The sequence below is a fragment of the Schistocerca nitens genome, chromosome 9 (assembly GCF_023898315.1).
Source record: "Schistocerca nitens isolate TAMUIC-IGC-003100 chromosome 9, iqSchNite1.1, whole genome shotgun sequence".
NCBI lineage: Eukaryota > Metazoa > Arthropoda > Insecta > Orthoptera > Acrididae > Schistocerca > Schistocerca nitens.
The window spans coordinates 23188597-23213608 of NC_064622.1; the positions used below are offsets into that span (position 1 = coordinate 23188597).

Below are 25012 nucleotides of genomic sequence, written 5' to 3' on the forward strand. Positions count from 1 at the left end.
CTCAGTCTTTTTCACAACGTTTTGGAATCCACTTAAAAGCCTTATTGATGTAGCTACTGTGCATTCATGTGGCCTAACTTCTTTCTTCCAATCTGATCCAAAGGTATTTTGGTCTTGCTGGTGTGCAGTAAGGGCATATGTGAGAAAGCGACAGCAAAAAGTTAAAGGATGCTATTGTGGCACTATTGTGCAAATGTTCACATCTGTCTTCATTGTAAAATGGTGCCAGCACCACTGTCAAACCACAGTGACTCCACAATTTATCATGAACAGTATAAAAAACAAACAAATCTAACTTGTGTAGTAATTGTATATCTAAAAACAAAGATGATGTAACTTACCGAATGAAAGAGCTGGCATGTTGATAGACACACAAACAAACACAAACATACACACAAAATTCAAGCTTTTGCAACCAACGGTTGCTTCATCAGGAAAGAGGGAAGGAGAGGGAAAGACGAAAGGATGTGGGTTTTAAGGGAGAGGGTAAGGAGTCATTCCAATCCCAGGAGCGGAAAGACTTACCTTAGGGGGAAAAAAGGACAGGTATACACTCGTGCACACACACACACACACACACACACATATCCATCCGCACATACATAGACGCAGGCAGACATTTGTGTAATTGTCAACACCACAACATTTCCAACCGTGCTCAGCAATGCAATGATGGATTAGACTGAACTTGAGTTTTAGTAGAATCTCTAGAAAAGCATGAGACTCGTGCAGCAATAAAAGCTACATGTTCCAGAGGCCAGGAGGGGCAAGTGTACCCCACTTGTCCACCCCCCCCCCCCCCCCTCTACCCCGTTCAGATGCTTATGCGTTTTGGTTACCGTATGCAATTTTCTCTTTCTCTCTCAAAAAGTTCTCGTTGTATATTCTCATATCCTGAGCTCTCTAACAGAATGACCACCTGCATGCCTACAAATGTGGATTTTAAAAATACCAGTCATGCTAAACTTCACACAAATCTTTCTCGTATGACTTTCTGAGATCTATGGATAAAGCCAATCAGGTGGTTACAGTATTTCTTGAATTCTGAAAAAACATTTGACTCCGTACCACACCAAAGCTTCTTAATGAAACTATGATCATGTGTGGTATCAAATAAAATTTACAACTGGATTGAGGATTTATTGGTAGGGAGGATCAGCATATTATCTTGGATGTTGAGTCCATCAGCAGATGGTGAAGTAACTATAGTCATGTGCCAGGGAAGTGTATTGGAACCTTTGTTGTTGTTGCTGTATATTAATGACCTGGCAGACAATACTAATCAGAACCTCTGGCTTTTTGTAGATGGTGTATTTGCCTATAACGAAATACTGTCTGAAAAATACTGCATGTACATTCAGCCCGATCCTGGTAAGATTTCAAAGTGGTCAAAAGATTGGTAACTTGCTTTAAATTTTCAGAAGGTAAAATTCTGCACTTCAAATACATAATATCCTGCAATTACAATATCGGTGAGTCATGACTGGAATTAGCTGAATCACACAAATATGTGTAGATGTAACAATTTGTGGGGACCGTCCTAGAATATCGCTCATGTGTGTGGCACTTGCAGTTGTAGGACTAACACAAATACGGAATGTATGCAGAGAAGGGCAGCACGAATTAATGGTACCAGGGTTGTTTGACTTGTGAGGAGGCCTCACAGAAATGCTGAGAAACCCTAACAGGCAGACACTTGAAGATAGACATTAACCATAAGGCAATAGTGTACTTATAAATTTTCGAGAACCTGTGTTAAGTAAAGAATCTAGGAATATACTATAGTCCCTTCGTATCGCTCCTATAGGTACTGTGTAGTAAAGATAAAAATATTTACAAGTCCCTCTGCCAGGAACTTCACAATGGTTTGCAGAGAATGGATGTAGAATGCAGATCTCTCTCAACATATTTCTGGACAGCTTTGTTTAATTTAGCTTATTCTATCATGTCCTTTTACCGTTTGAATCCCTTGCCTTGTCTTTAACAGCTGGATAATACCACTTGAGATGTTCTTTCCATTTGGTTTCTTTGTACTAGCAAACTGTAGTTTGCATAATTACCTTGGATAAATAACTGCTGCTTTTGTTTAAGTTTTTATAATATTTAGTTTCTAAGACACTGAAATTCTTGATTGGTGTTTTAATGTGGTACACCTCCCTGTTCTCTGATTTCTTTTTGAGGAGTCCTCTAGATTGTACATTTCATCTTAAAATGTTATGAATACTTGCAGCTTGCAAGTGGTTTAATGCTGCATCATTCTCTATACAATTTATTTATTATTTGACATAATTCAGTCATTTTAATTTTTAGTTGTATATGGTCCTTGCCATGTTGTTTTTCTATTTGTTTCCCATATATTCTGGAAGAGTACATTAAGGGCAAATATTACTTTGCCAACAAATTATGGTGACATTTGAAGTTTGTCATTTCTAGTATCATACGAGAATTTTCCCACTATAGAATTATTCTATAAGTTTTCTCCTACTTTTTTATTAAAATTGTCCATTAACATCTTGTAGTGGAATTTGCTGTCACTAATCAACTTTGTAACTCTTCATAAAGGTCTTCTTCTTCTTCTTCATGATTGGTGCATAGATTTCAGTGCCTTTTATGCAATGTCTTGTACCTATTTCTGAAACAAGTTTTGTCTGAAACTACTTCAGTATCTGAACATAAATCGGACCCAACATAAGTATGAGATGACAGGCAACCAAACTGATGCTTCTAAATTAGGATAAGAGATGTATTGTGTGCTGCAATGGAAGTGCTGTTGATTCTCTCTCTCTCTCTCTCTCTCTCTCTCTCTCTCTCACACACACACACACACACACACATATAAAATACTGTCCAGCTCAATTTAGTTAGACTGTCATTATTGGGTACCTAATAAATTGGAATAAGCTATCAATTCTGAGGTATTTCAACTGAAATGATATGAGAAATTATACAGCTAATAACGGAGATTGTAATTTATTCCTCTAGCGCTGCAAACACTGTATTATAAGTATAGTGCAATTAGAGTAATTTTGTTAAGATGGCCTTCATAATCATAGTATGATGATAAACAGAATATTAAATAAATGGGTAACTACTGAATACAACACAGTAATGATGCTGCATGACATATATGTAACCCTTACACTCACACACACAATTGAGAAACTCGTTAAAAAATAAATCATTTTAAAACAGAAACCAAAAACAAATTCAATACAGTGTCCTTGTACACTGCCAGTTGGTACCAGTATAACAAGCAGAGTGAAGTTAGATATTGCACGGAACATTACAGGATGAGCCAGAAACATTCTACTCCGGGGTTAACTAGAAAAACATTAGATGTTTCCATGTTGTGGTGCTGGATGGTGGATGCACACATTGCTCTTGATACTTGGCTGTTGGCATTGTCTGAAAGTGCCCACTCCTAGCGAGTGAGCTTAGACATTGTACACCAATGTGGGCTGATTAAATAACATGTAACGGGTCAGCACCACATGTCCTGCTGAACGTCAGTGGGTTGGGGTTACTGCAGCCCCCTCACCTCTTGTCGGAGCACCTTTTAGCCGGTGCCATCCGAGCATCCCTCCTCCGTTGCATAGGATGGTATTCAGTGCTCAGGAAGGTGATGTCCATACCGTCTGTGGCACTGCTTGTGTGAGCACACCAGCAAGTGTGCCATGGGACTAAAAAGGAGCACTAATGGCTTGTGATCAGTCACCAAATGAAACTTAATACAGTAGATAAACACATGAAACTTATTATAAGAGCCTCTTTCTCTGTCTGAGAATATGTCTTCTGTGCATCATTAAGTGTTTTTGACACAAAAGTGATGGGCTGAGCCATCTTCACAATGCTGAGATAACACCCCAATGCCATATTGTGATGTGTCTGTTGCAACCACAAACTGGAGCCCTGGCTGATAGGTGGCCATGTACGGAATGGAATGCAAACCACCTTTCAATGTCTTGAATCTATGATAGCAGATAGGATCCACTCAGAGGTGGCACCCTTCTTAAGCAACTGATTTAGGGGATAGGAAACCAAGGATCCCTGCAGAAGTAACTCGTGCTATTATGCAACTTTGTGTAAGAATGCTTGAAGCTCCTTCACATTCGGAGGACACAGAAGGGCCAATATAGCGTCTATGTGCCTGTCAGGTAGCTGAATCTCCTGATAAGAGGCAACATGCCTCAACTGTTCTATAGAGGGTTGGCAGGAATGCAACTTTTCCAAATTGCACCTAAGACTCGTGTCATACAAGGTCTGAAACGAAAGACCAAGCTTGCAAAGATGGTCCTCGGGCAACCCAAATGTCGAAGTAATTGTTACAACAAGGAATGCATTGAAATGTCGTGTGGCGAGGCCCTCCCGGCGGGTAGACCTGATCTCCTGGTGCGAGTCTTTTGAGGTGACGCCACTTCTGTGACTTGCGCGTCGATGAGGATGAAGTGAGGATGATGAAGATGACACAAACATCCAGTCCCTCCCTGAGTGGATAAAGTCTCCATCCCAGCCGGGAATCGAACCCAGGCGCTGGCATGACGAGCTGTGGTGGCGGACAAGGAATGCATTGAGTAAGCTGTTCCAAGTAATGCTGAAAACTAGCAGGTGCACTTGCAACACCTAAAACCAAATACTTAAAATGGTATGGGTTGTATGGCTTATTCACAACGAGAAGCTGACTTGCTTTCTAGTACTCTGCAGACCACTGTGAAGTGCACGACAGAGGATACGTCCCATTGCACCAGTTACTAGAATTTCTTCCTGTTCCATTTGTGTATGCAGTGCAGTAAGACCAATTGTTCGAATACCTCTTTGTGTCATGTAATTAATCTAATCTTGTCTGCAAGATCCCTATGTGACCAATACATAGGGGGTTGTAGTACGTTCCTAGAGTCATCCTTTAAAGCTGGTTCTTGAAACTCTGTAAATGTGTTTTCTCGGAATAGTTTAAGTCTATCTTCAAGGGTCTGCCAGTTTAGTTTCTTCAGCATCCCTGTGACTCTCTCCCATAGGTCACACAAAACTGACCATTTGTGCTGCCTTTCTCTGTATACAGTCAATACCCCCTGTTGGTCCTATCTGGCACTGGTTCCACACACTTGAGCAATATTCCAGACTGGGTCGCACAAGTGATTTGTAAGCAATCCCCTTTGTAGTCTGATTGCATTTTTCCAGTATTCTATTAATAAAACAAAGAGTACCACCTGCTTTACCCACTGCTGAGCATATGTTATCATTCCATTTAATATCCCTACCAAATGTTAAACCCAGGTATTTGTAGAAACTGAGTGATTCCAACTGTGACTCATTGATATTATTTATAGTCATAGGATACTATGTTCTTTCATTTTGTGAAGAGCACAATTTCACATTTTTGAACATTTAAAACAAGTTGACAGTATCTGACTGAATATTTACGCAGCTTCTTTTGGAGAGTGCTTCATTATAGATAATTGCATCATCCGCAAAAAGTCTGAGGTTACTGTTAATAGTATCTGCAAGGTCATTAATATACAACATGAATAGCAAGGGTCCCAATACACTTTCCTGGGACACATGCCAAGTTACTTCTATAACTGACTATGATATAACTGACTATGACTCTGCATCCAAGATAACCTGCTGCATCCTGCCAACCGGAAAATCCTTAATCCAGTCACAAATTTTGTTTGACACACAATATTATTATACTTTTGACAGTAGGCATAGATTTTCTGCAGAGTCAAATGCTTTTTGGAAATCAAGAAATAGTGTGTCTACCTTATGATCTTGATCCATAGCTTTCCTTATATCATTGCAAACAGATGTGACCTGTGCTTTCTTCCAACTACGGAGCACAGTTTTTTGTTTGGGTGGTGTAAAAGAGATTACACTAGGAAGAGGGGCTAACTCAGCTGGAAATTCAGTATAGAATGAGATAGGGATTCCATCGGGTCCTGGAGCTTTGTTCAGTTTCAACGATTTCATTTGTTTCTCAACACCACTGATACTAACAGTTATTCCACTCATGATTTCAGTGGTACATGGATTAAATAGGGACAATTCTCACGGGTTTTCCTTTGTAAACGAAAATTTGAGAATAGAGTTAAGCATTTCAGCTTTTACTTTGCTGTCCTCAATTTCAGTTCCTGTCTCATTCACGAGTGACAGGACACTAACTTCAGTAAAAGGTGATTTGACCATATTCAGCTACGGTAGACACTGAAGGCTATTCAGCTACGGCGACACTGAAGGCTTTACACATTACTCTCTTGTCACCCAAATGAGTTTCATTCAGCATCTCTCAATCTGTAATCCTATGCTTTGTTTTACACCTTCTGTGTTGTAGTCTCTGTTTCTTTAGAAGTTTTCTTAGAGTGACTGTATACCTTGTTCTGCAGGGTACATATTTGTCCAGTGCATGGTCAACTATTTTTTTAAACTTGAGCCATAGTTCCTGTGCACACTCCTGCCCTGTGCTGAAAGCTTCAAGTTCCTGATTGAGATGTGACACTACCACTTTTTTATCTACTTTACTGAACATATATACCTTTCTATTTGTTTTAGTTGTCCTTTGTACATATGTAATCATTGTTGGCACAACTGCATCATGATCAGTGATACCAGTTTTGATGTGGACATACTCAAAGAGCTCAGGTCTATTTGTTGCCATTAGATGGAATAAATTTCCATCCTGGGTGTGATTCTGAACTATCTATTCTAAGTAGTTTTCAGAGAAAGCATTTAGTAATGTATCCCAGGATTTCTTGTCACACTCATCACTAACAATACTGAAATTGTTTCAATGTCGAATGTCGGACGATTAAAGCCTCCGTCGACGATTACATTAGGATCGGGGAACTGGCGTACAGACGAACTGAGGTCTTCTCTAAAGTTTTCTGCTACATCAGGAAGTGAGTCCGGTGGGCGACAGAACGATCTCGTTACCATTTTTATGCGCACCCCCGATACTGAGTCTTGCCCACCCGAGCTTCCTTCCCCATTAGCCTAGCCTTTTGATAAAAACTTCAATTTTCCCCAAAAATCTCACTGCAATCAATTTCAGGTTTCAACTGGCTTTCTGTGACAAATATTCTTCATCAGCTAGCAGCTGTAAATATGCTTCCAATACATCAAGTTCTGAAAAATATGGTCCGTATGGCAGCTTCATCGTAAGTTTATCTGAGTGAGGAATGGGATACGTATCAGTCGTGGACACTGACTTCACTGTCAGCTTCTTGATAATGGGGTAGCACACTGACTACTAGTGGTACGAGGTATCCTCCACCACACACCGTACGACGCTTGTGAAGTAGCGCAGTGCGAGCCGTACAGGTCTGGCACAGAAAAAATGGGGTTGCATCGTATCCAGGTGATAAAAGGACTGAATATTCTTTGCACAAATCATCCAACTCTTGATAGTGTACAAGATTTGACACTAAATGAATGGAATCTGAGATTGTAAATCCAAATGTCCAGAATGGATCCAAACCAAACAGATTATCTGTAAATACATGGTCCACTACTAGAAATGTTATTGGCTGAACCACCACTTTGTATGTTGTTTCCACAAAAAACTGGCCAAGAGGAGGAAACTGCTGTCTATTGTAACTGACAAGATGGTACGAAGTATCCAACAGCGGAGAGGAACCGAGGCGTAAATTAGTAGCAGAATTTAGTAGCAGGGTTGCTGTACTGTTGTCCACCTGAAGGCTTAATAAGTCGCATCAATACACAATATCCGTAGGTTGAAATGTGAGAGGCACGACGGGAGCAGACCGGGCGAGGCAGTCGGAACGTGGTCTCTCTTATGACACATATGGCCCAATGCCCAGTGCTTTGGAGAAGCTAGCTGGTGGTCATGTTGGACAGAACATGCTGGACAAAAGCTTGGGGAGAGTTTCCAGGTGTGGCCATGTCTGTGTATAACGTGGTGGCCAAGCACACTGACTGCAGTGGCCTCCTCTTCTGAGGGCGTGCTAACACGTACCTGCCTGTTGCTGTCGGAGTTGACCGTGTCTGTGTCAGCCCAAAGATGTAACTGGCACCCATTGGCACGTGAAACTTCATTGTGGTATCCAGAGTATTACTTCTAAAAGGGGATCCTCAGATTGCAATGTCCTTTGTCGAACTTCGTTATTGGGAACTGCCTATACGATAACATCTCGACCGTAATATCTGAATAAGATTCCTGAGATGTACCGATAATGAAACGGCATTTGTGACTTAACCCCTGCAGTTTTACAGCCCAAGTATGGTAAAGTTGATGGGGTTGCTTTCTGTATTGATAAAACTTCACTCTTGCTGAAATGACACGAATATGCTCGTGGTAATAAGAATCGAGCAAATGACACATTTTGACAGAGATCTCAGATACTGAAGGGGGCCAACTTCCGTAACAACTGATAAATTTGTGGCAAAATCTAAGACAGAAAAAGAGCTTTGATGGAGTCAATGTCTGCTATCTCAAAGGCTGCAGAGTTTTGCCACGTGTGTTTTTTATACGATTACTAGTTTTCAGTGTCGTCGTCGTAGGTGGGTAGGTCGGTAAAATTTGAGGACTCGTTAACAGATCCATCAATACACTGTCCGGCATGGCCATGTTGCTGCATTTTTGTTAGCGATGCTGGTTTTCCATTTGCTACTGTAATAAACTTCGTAGGACGACCTCCAAAGATGTGCCTGTTGACATCGTGAATTTGCATGAAACATTTAAGAACGAACCTTACTTGTCACCACTTCTAAAGTAAAGAACACAACTGAAAAACTCAGAAACAATAAATCACTTTAAAACAGAAAATTGTCCTTGTACATTGCCAGGTTAGTACATGATAACAAACAGATCCGTGAGTGGAATGGAGTTATATATTGCGTGTAACATTACAAATGGACCAGAAGCCACTCTGCTCTCAGCTTAAATAGAAAAGCATTAGATATTTCCAAGTGGTGGCACTGGATGGTGGAAGCGTGAGCTGCTCTCGATACTCAGTTGTCATCGCTTTCGCAAAAGGATGCCTCCTGGTGAGTGAGCTCAGATACCGTGTGCGAGCATGAGCTTATTAAATAACATGAGATGGGCTGGCACCTTGTGTCCTGCTGAACTTTGATGGATGGCAAGGTGCCAGTGCAATTGAGATGGGAGCAGGTATTGCCACATTAACTCGTAATCGTACACATGTATTTTTGTGACTTTACTACACATTTGGGGTATTTTTTACCCCAGTTAGAAAAATATATATAATCATGAAACTATTCAGAAAATTGGATTATACATGTATACATCACAATATTTTAAACATATACAGGGCGTTTCAAAAAGAAAGAGCAGATTTCAAACATTTATTTCTCAAAAACTACAAATGATAGAAACACAATTCAAACGTTTCTTGTCAGAGAAAGGTTCAAAGTTTTTCAATGGTCCGCGCAGAAGTTCCATGCAAATCCGCAGTGGCGCTGGCGTTTGTTTGTAGGAAAATGGCGACGACACCACAGGAACGATCATTTTGTGTGCTGCAATTTGCAAAGTTAGAGTCCATTGTTGGTGTGCAACGTGCATTCCGCCGTCAATTCAACAAACAGCCGCCTCGTCATAAGCAAATTTATGAGTGGCATCACAGATTCGTAGAAGATGGTTGCATCTGCAAGCGAAAAAGCACGGGTCGTCCACGCACATCGGATGAAAATGTCGAGCGTGTCCGTGCAGCTTACGAAAGGAGCCCTAGAAAATCCACGGCACGGGCAAGTCACGAACTAAACATGTCTAAAACAACGGTATGGCGCGTTCTGAGTAACCGTCTGCACATGAAGCCGTACAAACTGCAGTTATTGCAAGCATTGCGTCCTGACGACCACAACAAAAGGTTCGAATTTTCAACTGCAATTCTACAGGACATGGAAGAGGACAATTTTGCCGAACGATTAATTTTTTCAGATGAATCAACGTTTCACATTTCTGGTAAAGTTAATCGGCATAACGTACGAATTTGGGCGAGTGAAACTCCGAGGGACGTTATTCAACATGAAAGAGACTTGGTGAGTCTTTTGTGCAATTTCGGTAAACAAAGTTTATGGACCTTTCTTTTTCATGGAGAAAACTATCACAGGAACCATTTACCTGGACATGTTAGAAAACTGGCTATTTCCTCAACTTCAGGAAGATTCAAATCACTTCATCTTCATGCAAGATGGCGCCCCACCACACTTCTCTGAACCTGTACGACGGTACCTAAATAACACCATTCCAGGACGGTGGATTGGAAGAGCAGGAGCACAAGATCAATGTCATCGTCTGTGGCCTCCCAGGTCACCAGACCTTACACCCTGCGATTTTTATTTGTGGGGGTACATAAAGGACTGTGTTTATGTCCCACCTATGCCCGCTACTCTTCAAGAGGTACGACATCGAATTGTTGCGGCCGTGAATTCGGTAACTAAAGACCAGTTGCGTCGTGTGTGGCAAGAAATGAGATACCGGTTTGATATTTGTCGTGTAACAAATGGTGCTCATATTGAGGTACAGTTTTGATATTTGTTGTGTAACATTTGGTACTCATATTGAGTGAAGGACCGTTGGAATTGTGTTTCTATCATTTGTAGTTTTTGAGAAATAAATGTTTGAAATCTGCTCTTTCTTTTTGAAACGCCCTGTATTTAAGGATTTTTAAGATGTAAACACTCACTTCTAATGACAAAAAATTAATCTCACATTGGCTCTTCCACTCGAGCACGATGGACCTCACAGCAGGTATGATATATGAATGCAAGTGCTTCTTGGTGGCATAGATTTTTTCCTTTATAGCTTTATTGAGATATTGCAGCCACATCCTCTGAATCATCACTTCTACGTCTTGCTCAGTATCTGTATTATTATCACTCTTTAAAATGTGGTCATTTTCACTCTCAGGCTCATTATTTGTCTCATATTCATTTGCATAATGTTCTACATAGGATGCGGTGTCTGTATCATGTTAGAATCTGCAATCTATTCCCTAAGTTTTGTGGCTACATTATCACATGCACAAAGTATTTTTTACCCAGGCATTAGAAGACCTCTTTACTCAACAAGACAGTGGGTGAAAACTAGGGAACTTAAATATTGTTGCATGTAGGGACAGTAGGTATGTGGGAGGTCAGAGCTGTAGAATTTATCTGCTTCTGCCACCAACATATCAAAGCTATAGTGAAAGAGGTATTACTACTTTCAGCAGATAAATAGCACAACGCAATGACATTGTTGGAATGCGACAGCCAAGACATCAATACATGTTGTTACAATAAATACTCAAAATCAATAAGATCAAATATAAAAGGAAATTATTCAATCATATTCTTTTCAGCTGTATTCACAAACTTTAATTCCAAAACTTCTGTTATTATTAAAAAAGTTTGATCAGGGAGTTAATTATTACAAAAAAATCTAAATCTCATATTGAGAATTATTAACATTTACTTTCTGGTAATAGAATTGAGTGTCATGTATCATTTAAATCATCAATTGTAGCATGGCACTCAGAATACATGAGAGTTGGATTAGAATCGTGTACCATGTAATGAATTAGGTAAATGATCACCAGAGTTTGCAGTCACATTTCATGCAAAATTATGTTTTTCATCTATATACCACTAACAAGCCTTTTACACAGATAAAGACTAGTAGTAATTTAATCATACAGTTTTTGTGTTGCACCTCACAATCACAAATACCTTTCATTCTCCTCTCTGTCACGCAAATGCCACCATCTTTTGCATCCTCCCTCTCTTGATGTTCCACTACCACCATTGCTCTTGACAGCCACCATTCGACTCGTCAAAAGAATAATTACAATATGAAAGATTCTGTTTTGGTCAATCACTCTGACAGTTTCAGAGTTAACACAATACTGACTCTCTGATGATGCATATGTGTGTCTAACATTTCACATAATATTGTAATTGCAAATGTTTATGTAGTTTACACATGGTGGCAGAGGGAATTCTAAATTTTGAAGTAACGCAATTTGCACAAATAAACACAGGAATTTTTTTTTTTATTGTCAAGTGTGCATGTAAACAGTGTGCCATTTATGTCTTCATTACAAAGTGTCACAAACTGTCACTTTAGTTCTTCAAAATGGCTTCAAGAAGGTGTACTCCCTTTTGGCGTTCACATTATAATAGCCTATTATGGAAACTCTGGAATGCTCGGTGTAGCATGTCTTGGGTAATGGCAGTGATTTCATTGTAAATCTTCTGTTTCAGTTCACGGATATAAGCTGTACACATTACTTTTAAGATGTTCCCTACAGGAAGAACTCGTATACGTTACGATCAGGGGAACTTGCAGGCCGTGAAATGACACCATTACGTAAAATGACACACTTTCCAAACAGTTAGCAAGTGGCTTCCAGTGACTGTCAAGCAGTATGTGACATGGCTCCATGCTGCTGAAACCATACATTTTCGATGTTAAGATCATACAGTCTCAGTGTGAATAATGTTTCAAGAATATCAACACACCGTGCAAATGTTGTTGTTGTTGCAATGCCATCATTGCATTAAAAAAGTAAAGGCCAGTGATATAATGACATCATACAGCTCACGATGCTGTAAGCTTGGCACTTTGTAATGGCCACTTGTGAAATTCTCAAGGATTTTCCCATGCCTAGTAATGGAAATTCTGTTACTTAATGTAACTATTAAGGTGGAAGTGGGCTTTGTCTGACATCCATATGCTGTTAAGAAAATTGGCATCAGTGTCTATTTTAGCCAACACCCATTTGCTAAACTCCCTACATGACACAGCGTCTTGTGGATTTAACTGCTGCACAGTCTGTAACTTACAGGGGAGGAACATAAATTCGTGCAGTATTGTTTGTATGCTTCATTGCCCAGTCTCCAGCACAGATGAGTAGTTGAATGGAGGAGTGAGGGGCTCCTCTTGATGGAAACTCGAATAGCTGCAATGTTCTCTGGGATCCGTACCAAGGGAACATCACCTGGAGACTTCTTTTTCACTGCTGAACCAGTTTCTTCAAACTTGCACACCCATGTTGTAACTGCACGAGTAGATAAGACATATCCATGATGTCCTAGCTGGTAGTGCTGTCGAAATACCTTATAAGCAGCAATCACACTATCATCCTGCTTGTAAAACATACTCAAGGTGATAGCGTGTTCTGTACCACACAAGTGCAGCAAGATTGCTAAGTGGCAGTGTGTTCACAACAGCTGAATATTGGTTCCAAACAACTGCTGGCAGTACAGTGTTGAAACACTAACATAGAAAGTTTCTTGTTTCCCTTTGCCAGACTGTGTGTAGTTCACAATATTTATACAACATTTGATATTGTCAGTGAGATCGAATAATAATCACAATAATATATGGAATAAGAAAAAAAATTATATTTCAGTAGTAATAACTGTGTTGTAGTGTCAGAAGGTCATCTTATAAAGTACTACTAATTACTGGAGAAGTGCACAGTGTAGCAAAATGTAGACAGGAACTACAGAGCACAGAAAAACAACATATGAAAGTAATATTAAAAATAATCATAATAGATGTGTCTCCATTTATCACTTTAGCTTATAAAATTTTATTTACAAATAAATCACCATAACAATTAAACAATGGAAAATTCAGAATGGAATGTAAGAATATTATGAGAAGGGAAGCTGTCACTCACCATATAGCAGAGATACTGAGTCGCAGATAGGCACAACAAAAAGACTCTCACAAATACAGCTTTTGGCCATTGGCCTTTGTCAACAATTGACGCGCGCACTGGTTTGGGAGGGCGAGGGAGAGGGATAGTATGGTGAGGGTGGCAGACAGTGAAGTGCTGCAGGGTAGATGGAGGGCAGGGGGAGGTGGAAGTAGCAGAAAGGGAGAGAAATAAAGAGAGTGGGTGTGGTGGTGGAATGACGGCTGTGTAGTGCTGGAATGGGAACAGGGAATGGGCTGGATGGGTGAGGACAGTGACTAACAAAGGTTGAGGCAGGAGGGTTACGGGAATGTAGGATGTATTGTAGGGGAAGTTCCCACCTTTGCTATTCAGAAAAGCTAGTGTTGATGGGTAGGATCCATACGACACAGGTTGTGAAGCAGTCATTGAAATGAAGGATATTATGTTTGGCAGCATGTTCAGCAACAGGGTGGTCCACTTGTTTCTTTGACACAGTTTGTCGCTGGCCATTCATGTGGACAGACAGCTTGTTGGTTGTCATGCCTACATAGAATGCAGCACAGTGGCTGCAGTTTAGCTTGTAAATCACATGACTGGTTTCACATGTAGCCCTCCCTTTGATGGGATAGGTGATGTTAGTGACCGGTTTGGAGTATATGGTGGTGGGAGGATGTATGGGACATGTCTTGTATGTAGGTCTATTACAGGGGTATGAGCCACGAGGTAAGGGATTGGGAGCAGGGGTTGTTTAAGGATGGACGAGTATATTGTGTAGGTTCGGTGAAACCCTGGTTGGGAAAGTAATCCAATTGCTCCAGTCCTGGGTGGTACCGAGTTACGAGGGGAATGTTCCTCCGTGGCTGGACGGTAGGACTTTAGAGGTGGTGGGAGACTGGAAAGTTAAGGATACAGAGAAGTCCCTTCTGTGCAGAAGCCATCCGTGGTCGTTGCATCAACAGTGACGAGCAGTCCCTCCCGAAATATACTGAGGGTCTCACTGAAGCCTTCACTGACTGTAATTATCCTCCCAAACTTGTACAGAAACAAATCCCCTGTGCCTTATTTTTCCAGTCTCCCACCACCTCCCAAAGTCCTACCATCCGGCCACAGAGGAACATTCCCCTCATAACTCAGTACCACCCAGGACTGGAGCAGCTGAATTACATTCTCCACCAGGGTTTTGATTACCTCTCATTGTGCCTAGAAATGAGAAATGTCTTCCCACCCCTCCCACAGCAGTATTCCGCCGTCCACTGAACTTACACAATATACTCGTCCATCCTTACAAAATCCCTGCTCCCAATCCCTTACCTCATGGTTCATACCCCTGCAGTAGACCTAGATACAAGATCTCTCCCATACATCCTCCCACTGCCACGTACTCCAGACTGGTCACTAACATCACCTGTCCCATCAAAGGCAGGGCCACCTGTGAGACCAGTCATGTGGTCTACAAGCTAGGCTGCAACCAATGTGCTGCATTCTATGTAGGCATGACAACCAACAAGCTGTCTGTCTGCATGAATGGCCACTGACAAACTGTGGCAAAGAAACAAGTGGACCACCCTGTTGCTAAACATGCTACCAAACATAATATCCTTCATTTCAATGACTGCTTCACAGCCTGTCCCATATGGACCTGTTCCAGCAACACCAGCATTTCTGAATTGCACTGGTGGGAATTTCCCCTGCAATACATCCTACGTTCCCATAATCCTCCTGGCCTCAACCTTCGCTAGTCACTGTCCTCACCCATCCAGTCCCTTCCCTGTTCCCATTCCGGCACTACACAGCCATCATTCCACCACCACACCAAGTCTTTTTATTTCTCTCCTTTTCTGCTACTTCCCCCTCCCCCTGCCTTCCATCTAACCTGCAGCACTTCACTGTCTGCCACCCCCACCATACTATCACTATCACTATCCCTCCCCCTCCCCCTCCCTGCCCCAGCCTCCTTACCCCCACCCAGTCGCCACTCCCATCGTGCACCGGTGCTGCTGCTCGCAGTGTGATTTCAGTTGCCTGAGATAGCAGTTGTGTATGTGAGTTGCATTTATGCGTGCGTGCGTGCATGTTTATTTATTGTTGACGAAGGCCAATGGCCGAAAGCTGTAATTGTGAGTGTCTTTTCGTTGTGCCTACCTGCGTGTCGGCATCTCCACTATATGGTGAGTGGCAACTTTCCTTCTCATCACCATAACAATTGAAGGTTAAGCATGTCTGTAATGTTCATTATGCATTATGCAGGGAAATTTTTATCTTCACATTTTGCATTTTTGATTACTGAATTTGCAAGGTGGTCATAAAGCCTGCACCCTAACATTGCAACAAATTGGTATTAGACTTATACATCCACAATGAGAGCAGGCACAGAGTGCACAGCATTGTTATTGGGGAGGGGTGGATCTTAAGGCAGAAATTACCTGTATATGGTGAACATTGAGCTGTTGTGAAAGCAATGTTTTCTGGTAATAAGATGGTACATTCAGCAGGTCTTTAAACTTAGCTCTTCTCGGTAGATTTAAAGAATGCAGGATTGTATGTCATTTATATGTTTTACCATGACTTGCCTTTTCCATTGTGTCCTGCTGACAATTATTGACAGAGAGGAGAGGGGGGGTATGTATATGTCTCGTTGGCTGGGAGATGTGAAGCGTTTGTTCGGCCACCTAATAGGACTGGGTATTTTCTTTCTTGAATACTGGAACTGTTGTTTTATGATGCATGATTTGTATGACTTAGTATGTGTGTTTTGTGTAGATAATTGTGAACTATAGCATTGAGTTTCATTGTGTAGTTGATGATAGGGGCGGAGGGTGAAACCCAATGTCTGTAGAAAACATTTCTGATAGCACCTAGAGGATCACGAATGTTCTTAAATATCTTTATTTCATGTTTGTGATCACAAATACTGTAGGTCCTCAGACAAACAGCTTCGGTCAGCAGTGACTGTCCTCAGATCTGCAGAAAAACACAAATATGACATGTGGATGTCTACAGCTTAAAACAATAAAATGGGCCACAAACAAAAGGGTTACTGACATACATGTGAAAATTATGTGTTTTGAATATGATAAGGCGTATCTGTTTTATAAATAACATATCCTAATACACTGGTGCCATAGTTGCCTCGTCAAATGCCAAACACAAAATCAGTGCCAGGATTGTCTCACATTTATAAATTATGTTACATACTAGAGTCATCTTGTTAGCAGTGCTATTGTTGAAAACAGACTGCTGTACAGTAGCCGCAAATTGATTGTGTTGCTAGCTCACCAGAGATGTTGCTGTAGGTGTATACACATTCTTCAATGATATAATTGTATGATATAGAAGAAAAAGAAGAATACAGTCAGTCAAGTCTGTAGTAGGCTTGCCAGGTGTAAAAGTCATTACAGTAATAAAATGCTATAGAACAACGGAAGTTAGATTGTTCAAAAGGAAAAAAGTTAAGTGACAATAATTCTTATATGCTCTAGTGGCAAATTTTAGATGAAAATATTAAGATGTAAGTAATAACTAGCTTATGGAATACACAGAATGGTATAAAAATGACAAAAACAAATTGCGGAAAATGCCCAGTGTTTTCTTATGTTGAGAGTATAACTCTAGTGTTTTCTTGTCCCTTCTCTGTTTATATAAAATGTTTCACTAACTAGATAATCTTGTTAATGGACTGGTATAGTGTTTTATCACTATTTTCTGAGAACAGCATGTCGCAGAGTATTAGAGGACCTATGGCTGTTACATTCCTCCAACCACTTCTCACCAATGCGGCATTCTGGTGGTAGCGCCAACAGAGGGCGCTGAATATTTGCTACAGTATGTTTCCGTTCACTGGGCTTCTTTTGCTGTTTGTTTTTGTCATTTATATATTATTCAGTGTACTCCATAAGCTGGTTATTAGTTATGCGTTTGTATTTTCATCTGAAATTCACCTCTAGAGCGTATCAGAATTATTGTCAATTAACTTTTTCCTTTTTAATAATCTGATTTTTGTCATGCCTTAATTTATTGTGTTTTATTACTGTGATGACTTTAACAACTGGTAAGTCTGTTACAGACTTCACTGGCTGTATTTTTGAACATGTGTGCACCTACAGAAGTGACATCTGCTGAGCTTGTGACACAAACATTTTGTGGCTACTATACAACAGTTTGTTTTGAACAGTAGCACTGCTGACAAGATGACAGTAGTATATACTATAATTTATATGTTTGTGATGATGCTGGGGCTGCTGGTTTTGTGTTTAGAATTTGACAGTGCCACTATGGCTCCAGTATATTGGACAGGTACACCTCATCGTATTTTAAGCACTTAATTGTCACATGTATGGCCTATTTTATTGTTTTAAGCTGTAGACTTCCGCTAGTTGTATTTGTGTTTTGCTGCAGATCTGAAGACAGTCATTGCTGACCGAAACCTGTAGTCTGAGGACCTAAAATATTTATTATCATAGACGTGAAGTAAAGAAATGTATTATACATTTTCGGATCACTGTTCCATTTGAAACCACGTCACAGCTTGTGAAGCAGATGTTCTCATTCAACTCGTGGATCATCAGTAGGATCACATCTTGAGAAACAGATACGAGGATTACATTTTAACCCATAGTAGTGGGACACAGTGCGGTAATCGAAAACTGATCGTGAGGGCCTCTCCTTGATTTACAGGCCATATTGATGAAAGTATCTACCACAGCGAGAATCTGAACTATCTAGCCCTAGAACCATTACCACTGAATTATGCTTCGGTTAAAATAGCTTTGTGATTGATGTTTCAGCATAGCTTTGTGATTGATGTTTCAGCAAGTTGAGTAGAAGAGACCATGCATCAGCCAACGCTGCTCTTTGTAGAGCTCTGTGTCCTTGTTGGTGTTTTGTAGGTACCTGCAGAGCCTTACCAGGCATGGCAGATTACACTGCATGGAGGGAGGAGAACAGCCAATAATACTGCCCCATGCTGATGAAGTCTTTCAATCATAAAAATATGTTATGTGAGCTATAGCATGTTTTTTTTGCAATAGCAGCACATCCAATGGTGGAAATATAACGCAATGCTACACTGCACCAATTGCAGTCATCCAAATTTACAGTTACTTATTCTACACTTGGTATGAAAAAAGAGGATGAAAAGCAGTCCACTTTATGATTTGCCATGTGAGTAAAGTTTAGATTTTCACAGAACCATTGCACTCTGCATTGGAAGCTGATATATACTTTAAATCATTTGGAATGTTGACCAGATAGACTGAAAGCAGATAATAGACACTCGTAAAATTGGAGTTTTTATGGGTTCTTAGTTTGACAGCCCCCCCCCCCCCCCACACACACACACACTCTACTGGTCACTGCATTAGCACCTTGCCTGGATTACATATGACATATTTTCCCATAGTGTTACTGTGTCCTTAGAGCCATGAATTTATAGGTTCATTTCAAATTTCCCCAGGTGCTCTTTGCATCCATACTCGGCGAATGATAAAAAATAATAGTTTTATGGATTTACCTTAATTTCTTGCAGAGTGTGGCTCAGTTTTGCTTCTTATAGCTTTGCTGCTGTTGTGATTTTAAGTGTTTTTGGTGTATTTAGCTGTGAATTTTAGTTTGTTACAAATGTGTGATACTGAGTATTGTTACAGTTTCAGAAGCAGATAGCAGAATCAGTGAGAGTCCTTCTGACAGTAGCCACCATGAAACATTGGACACAAGTTCCAATTTGGATCTGGGGTCAGATATAGCAGGAAGTACAACACTGTTAGAAACCGCAGTCTGTGACAACGAGTTAGAAAATAATGGTGATCTAAAACATAAAAAAACAGAAATTGTTAGTACTGATGATGTGAAGAATGCTTTTGTTTCGACAAGAGATACTCCATCTAATGATGGTTCAATTTCGGAATTACTAGATGATGAAAGCTGCAATGTGGTTACAGAAAGTGTTGCAGGTGGTAGAAGTGTTGCAGCCTCTGCTAATGTGAGAACAGAAGAAAGATCCCAGCAATCACCACAGAGTGTACAAGAGGAGTTTGCTTCTGGTGTTACATCATATACTCAAAGTGATATTATTACAGTAGTTATAGATCCTTATGTTCCAAGAGGAGCTGTTCAGAAAAGTGATAACAGACTATGTGATAATAGGAATGTAGGTTATGACAGTGGGAACAATATTGTTAGTAGTCCTGGGGTGGCAGAGGAAAGCGTCAATGAGAGTGAACCGTCAGACGTGACTGGACCAGAAAAATACTCTAATCATAGTGCTGAATATTCAAGGACACTGCAGGCATCTCCAGCTGACCATAATGAATGTCAAAACCCACCAGAAGTAATAGAAAGTGCTACAATTCCTTCGGGTTCAGCAGTGGATGATTGCAGTAGTAATAACAATAATTATGTGGGAAAAAATAATGCTGATATTTACTTCCGGGAAAATTTTCTTAGTGGTGAAAGAAACTCACTCTCCAGGCAGAGTAACAAAGAAAACTCAGAAGACAGTGCACCATCTGCAGAAACCAGCCCTCACAGGAGAAAAAGGAACACATCTTCTGGAAGTGGTAGCAGGTCAACACCTTTCTTGGAAACAAATTTGGATGATACAGAAGATTTTGGTGATTCCTCAGGAAGTAGTCCTATTCGTGAAACCAGTCCCACTTCCAAATTACCCCTGGACAACAATAGGCGTCGATTTGAATCTGAGATTGGACGCGAGATTTTACGTGAGAGGCGGATGAAGCAAGAATTGGAGGAAATACGTAGTCAAGGTCAGTAAAAAAATGAAAAAAGAAAATGTGTGCTTTTAATTTTTTATCATATCGTATTACAGCACAAGAGAGCTCTCTGTAATGTTAGTGTTGGAATGTTAGTGTTGGAGAGTAGAAATGTGAAGAGTTGTGGTTTTATACGTGGTCTCATTTTGTTGAATTTATTTGATTCTTCAGTCCCGTATAAAATGACATTATTCTGATAGTTTTCTAATAACGTATACACTCACATAATGGAACGAACTATTTTTATTTCTGTATTTATTTATTTGTTCATGTTTTGTTGTTGTAATGTTTAGTATTATAGAGGTTTTATTCTCATTAGTACCATATTTACCCAACTATAAGATGGCCCCCGCGTTTTTAAAAAGTTCCTTGAGAAAAACTTATTTTTTAACATATTGTGACTAATCAAAATTACAAACTTTTATTGGGGACTTGAGGTATCTGTTCACGTAAGTTGCCATTTCATAATACAAGGAGAAATAAAATCAACAGAAGAAATTGATCACTGCATCCTTTGTTTAGACCATCACATGTGGTACCACTATTTTTTATCATCATCATTGTCATCGTTGTCATCATCATCATCATCATCATCATCATCATCATTGTCCTAACAGTGGAGTTGTCACAAATATTTGGCTGTTTCTCCCGAGTATGTTACAGGTTTTTTTTTTTAAAACACAAAGCAGATTCCACTTCTATACTGATGTGAGAATGTTACAATATCTTTTACTACAAAAACCTATTGTCTGCTCGCCACTCTCTCAATGGATATGTATAACCAGCAGCTGACACCCCCCCCCCCCCCGCCACCCAAATCATTTGCATCATACCTCATGCCAAGTGTCCACAACAGTCTAGATTTTTAGCATCTCCTGCAGAAATGTATGCTATTGTTGAACATTTGGCAAATTTTAAAATCAATTCGATTCTAAGTACAAATGGGTTCAGGAAAACTGCAGTTTAAATGGTAGATGTTCATAAAAAGCAGTTCATAAGTTAGCAGTGCAGATTTCCATGGTTGGCAGCAAAACGAAATTTGCTGCCCACTCACCACGCCCCTCGCCCCACTCATGATAGTTCTCAGCTAAGCTTATGTCACTGTTCCCCCTCTAAGCCTTCCATAGTGCTAGGCTGGAGCAACCGTGAAACACGAACAGTTGTATCTTCTAGGGTGCAGGACATGTATAACAACAGCAACTAATACATAAATAAAAGATCACAATAAAGATTAAGTCTAGTTGTAGAACTTTTGCCCATCCTCGCGATCTAATGCTGTCTCTTGGTGCTGACTCCACAATGGGTCTTTCCACTATAATTTATTCTTGCAACAACAATTGTAGTCAGTTTAATGTGATTTGTTCTGCTTGTTAGACTTTAATTCTGGATTAATTTTATTTCTCGTTTCATCTGAATGTTACCATCTAGTTTTAAAGTTGATTAAAAGCTGCTAATGTTTTGCCCCAGTGTTGTAATACATGAACAGCTACCGAATTTTGTGTTGCAATGCACTTCATAAATCATTAGTTTCTAAGAACCAAATAAAATACTAACCTGGGTGGTTCAGAATAATGTAATGGTTTTTGAAGGACAAGATTTTCACATTTGAATGTTACCTTTACTAACAAAAAGCAGCATAATGTTTACAGTATCCATTCATGTATGAGAATATCTATTGCAAACATGTTCAGAGACAACAAAAGCGTGTGAGTTGATAGAATTTAATGCTATTTCCTCCAGTGTTTTACCAAACTGTTAAATTTTTAATCAGGCCATTGTGCTGTTATAATGTCTAGTTCATAGTATTTCATATACCCATCCATTGAATTAGTGCTGCAAGTCAAATGTCATGTCATTGTTTGAACAAGATTGATATGTATTGTGTTCTTTTGTGCATCAGGAAATCTCGAGCCTATTTGAACAAAAGTATTATTTGGTAAACTCCACTCTGCAGAACTATTCAAGCTAAATTTGTACATAACATCAGTAGCCAAAGATTCATCTGTAAATGTAAGACAAACTCTACGTCAATCTATTAAACACTGTAAAAATGTTTACCTCAGCAGCAATAGTTTAATTTACAAATATAAGATGATCCCATATTTTTCAAATGATGAATTTGGAAAGGAACCTCATATTGTAGTTGGGTATTACATCTCGTTGACAGCCATTTGTTTACTGTCAACTGTGTCACAAGCACAGTGAATTCTACACAGTTCTTCAAGAGATGGCTGAAAATTATAATTCATTATTTAGCTGTAAATAGCTTTCAGACACAGGACAGATTTGTTAAAATGAGAGTACTGCCCATTGTTTATGCTTTCAAAGTACACTGAAGAAGATTTGGAAGTTCAACATGTGTGAACAAAAAGTTTATGATTGTGTAATGTATCATCATAGATGGATTTTTGGAACACCAAGAGCTGCCTAGGGAACAAGTCAGTCAATGTTTGGTAACCTAAATGTGTAAATACAATACAACCTGGGGCAGTATCACTTTCAAGACATTTTCACAGAATGGTATTATGTTTCATTTTCAATAGCTCTAACATTGTAATATATACTGTATTGTAGTACACTTTGGGATTTAGAAATGAAAGTGTCAGTGGCCTCTGATACTCATCATAACGGTAGACCTGTCTTCATTGCCTGACCTGCCCCACCTCATGTACAAGCTCACATTGGGGTGACTGGTATCACCAATGACACAACTTCTGTCACTGCCAAAGCATGATTTTCTTTGGGGTTAGCTGTCTCTGTTAATTTGAATGTAGAAATAGGCTACCACTCTATTGAATGGGCACATAAAATTCGACATCAAAAAATTTTTGGGTTGTAATGAGGAACAAACTGAAATTTTTTGTGAACACTGAGCATTGCATGAAATGAGTGACAAGCAGTACTTGTTTGAGCTATCTTTATCTACACATTGAAAATACCCACCAAAACACCAAAGAAAATATGTGTGGTCTTCCTCAACAATTTACAGGAATAGAAGGAAAAACCAACAGCATTATAGTGAAAACTTACAGCAACTTTCTTCTTTCTTAGATAATTAGGTATTAGTCCACTAGTTTTAGTTCTCTAAACCAAGAATGCAAAATGTTATCAAGCAATACTGAGGAATTTTCTGCTACCAAAACAGCGGTAACAATTTTGAACCACCTGCTTTCATTTTTTCAGGAGAGTGATTCAATTTCAGTAACCTTCAGCCCAGTTGAGCATTTCTTGAGTAGGTTATAGAAATATCTATCATATAAAAAGGATAGATTGCTACTTACCACATGAATCACAGAAAGGCACAATCAAAAAGAAAATTAGAAATGTTTTAGCTATTGGACAAGTTTTTCTTCAGAAGTAGAATACTCACTCAACAACAACAACATCATCTTACAAGCACGTGGACACTGTCTCCTGATGTTAAGGTCTGACACAAAAGAAATATGTCAGACACACAAGACAATACATTATAAGACAATGGAAATATTAGGGTCAGCAAGGCTCACTTTTTTATATTCTTTATTTTTGCCACAGCATGGGGTGGTAGTAATTGTTTATGAATGCATTGTATCTAAAAGTAAACACCATCACTCTGTAAAATGTTGTCCGTTGTTGAACCAGCATTCCCACGTATCAGCTTCTCAGGTTTCTGCATAGCAACAGCCAGAAACTATTACCTTTCTTGAAAATATGAAAACAACACGTTGTATACCACGAAAAGTCACAAATTAATGGAATAATTTCGTAAAATGCTTTAACCCATGACAAGACCTGCCGTAAGGCAGAATACATTTAGATGTTTAGTACCCATTAAGGCAGTGAACTGATACTTTAGTAGGGATTTAATTAAACCTTTATGACTTGCAGAGCTACTGATATGTACAAGTACAAAGTGAGAGGTGGTGCACTGTTTAAGGCTTTGGACTCGCAATTGGGAGAAATGGGTCGCAAATCACTATACAGGCTTCCAGATTTAGGTTTTCTGTGAGTGCTCGTGGTTTTGTGCCCTCTTCCCGTCCAGTTTAAACTTTTGGTTTGTCTCTAATAATCTCGTAATTGGCATGAAATTAAATGATAATTTTCCTTTCTTTGCATCTCCAAGGCTTACCACCTTGTTATCAGAATGTCTTTTAAATCATGTGGCTTAGAGTGTAATTAAGTGAGAAGCACAAAAATTATGGAAAGTGAGTATGTAAAACGGTCACTTCAGTCAAAATTTGATATAAACACTTAAATTTCATTTGTGCTCAGGGACAAATGCACAGTAACATCACTACAGACATTCACTCTCACAACATTTCGAACAAAGATTAGATTCTCTTTGATACTGACAGCATTTCCTTCTTGGAAAAGTTGAATAACAGAATTCCATTGATTCTCTCAAGGACGTAGATCACATTGTCCAATATTAATTTGTCGGTTACCATTTCTTTATAATATACAAACTTTTTTTTAAGAATCTGTATTGGGTTGGATCAACATTACATTTCCAATGACACCGAGTAACAAAGAGCATAAATCGTGTGTTGTTGTACAGAAAATAGCATAAATAAAGTCACTGACTGACTGACTGGATGTTGTCAGGAATCACCAGTGTATCAGGTG

General features: G+C 39.6%; 1 protein-coding gene across 1 annotated transcript in view; it reads left to right on the forward strand.

Moving 5' to 3' along the window:
* The window catches only part of LOC126204448 (GTPase-activating protein CdGAPr), an 837561-nt gene that overhangs the window by 795646 nt on the left and 16903 nt on the right, over positions 1-25012 (forward strand). The window contains exon 17 of the mRNA XM_049938835.1: positions 19283-20401. Coding sequence (XP_049794792.1) covers positions 19283-20401 — 1119 coding nt within the window. The remainder of the gene's footprint in view (positions 1-19282; positions 20402-25012) is intronic.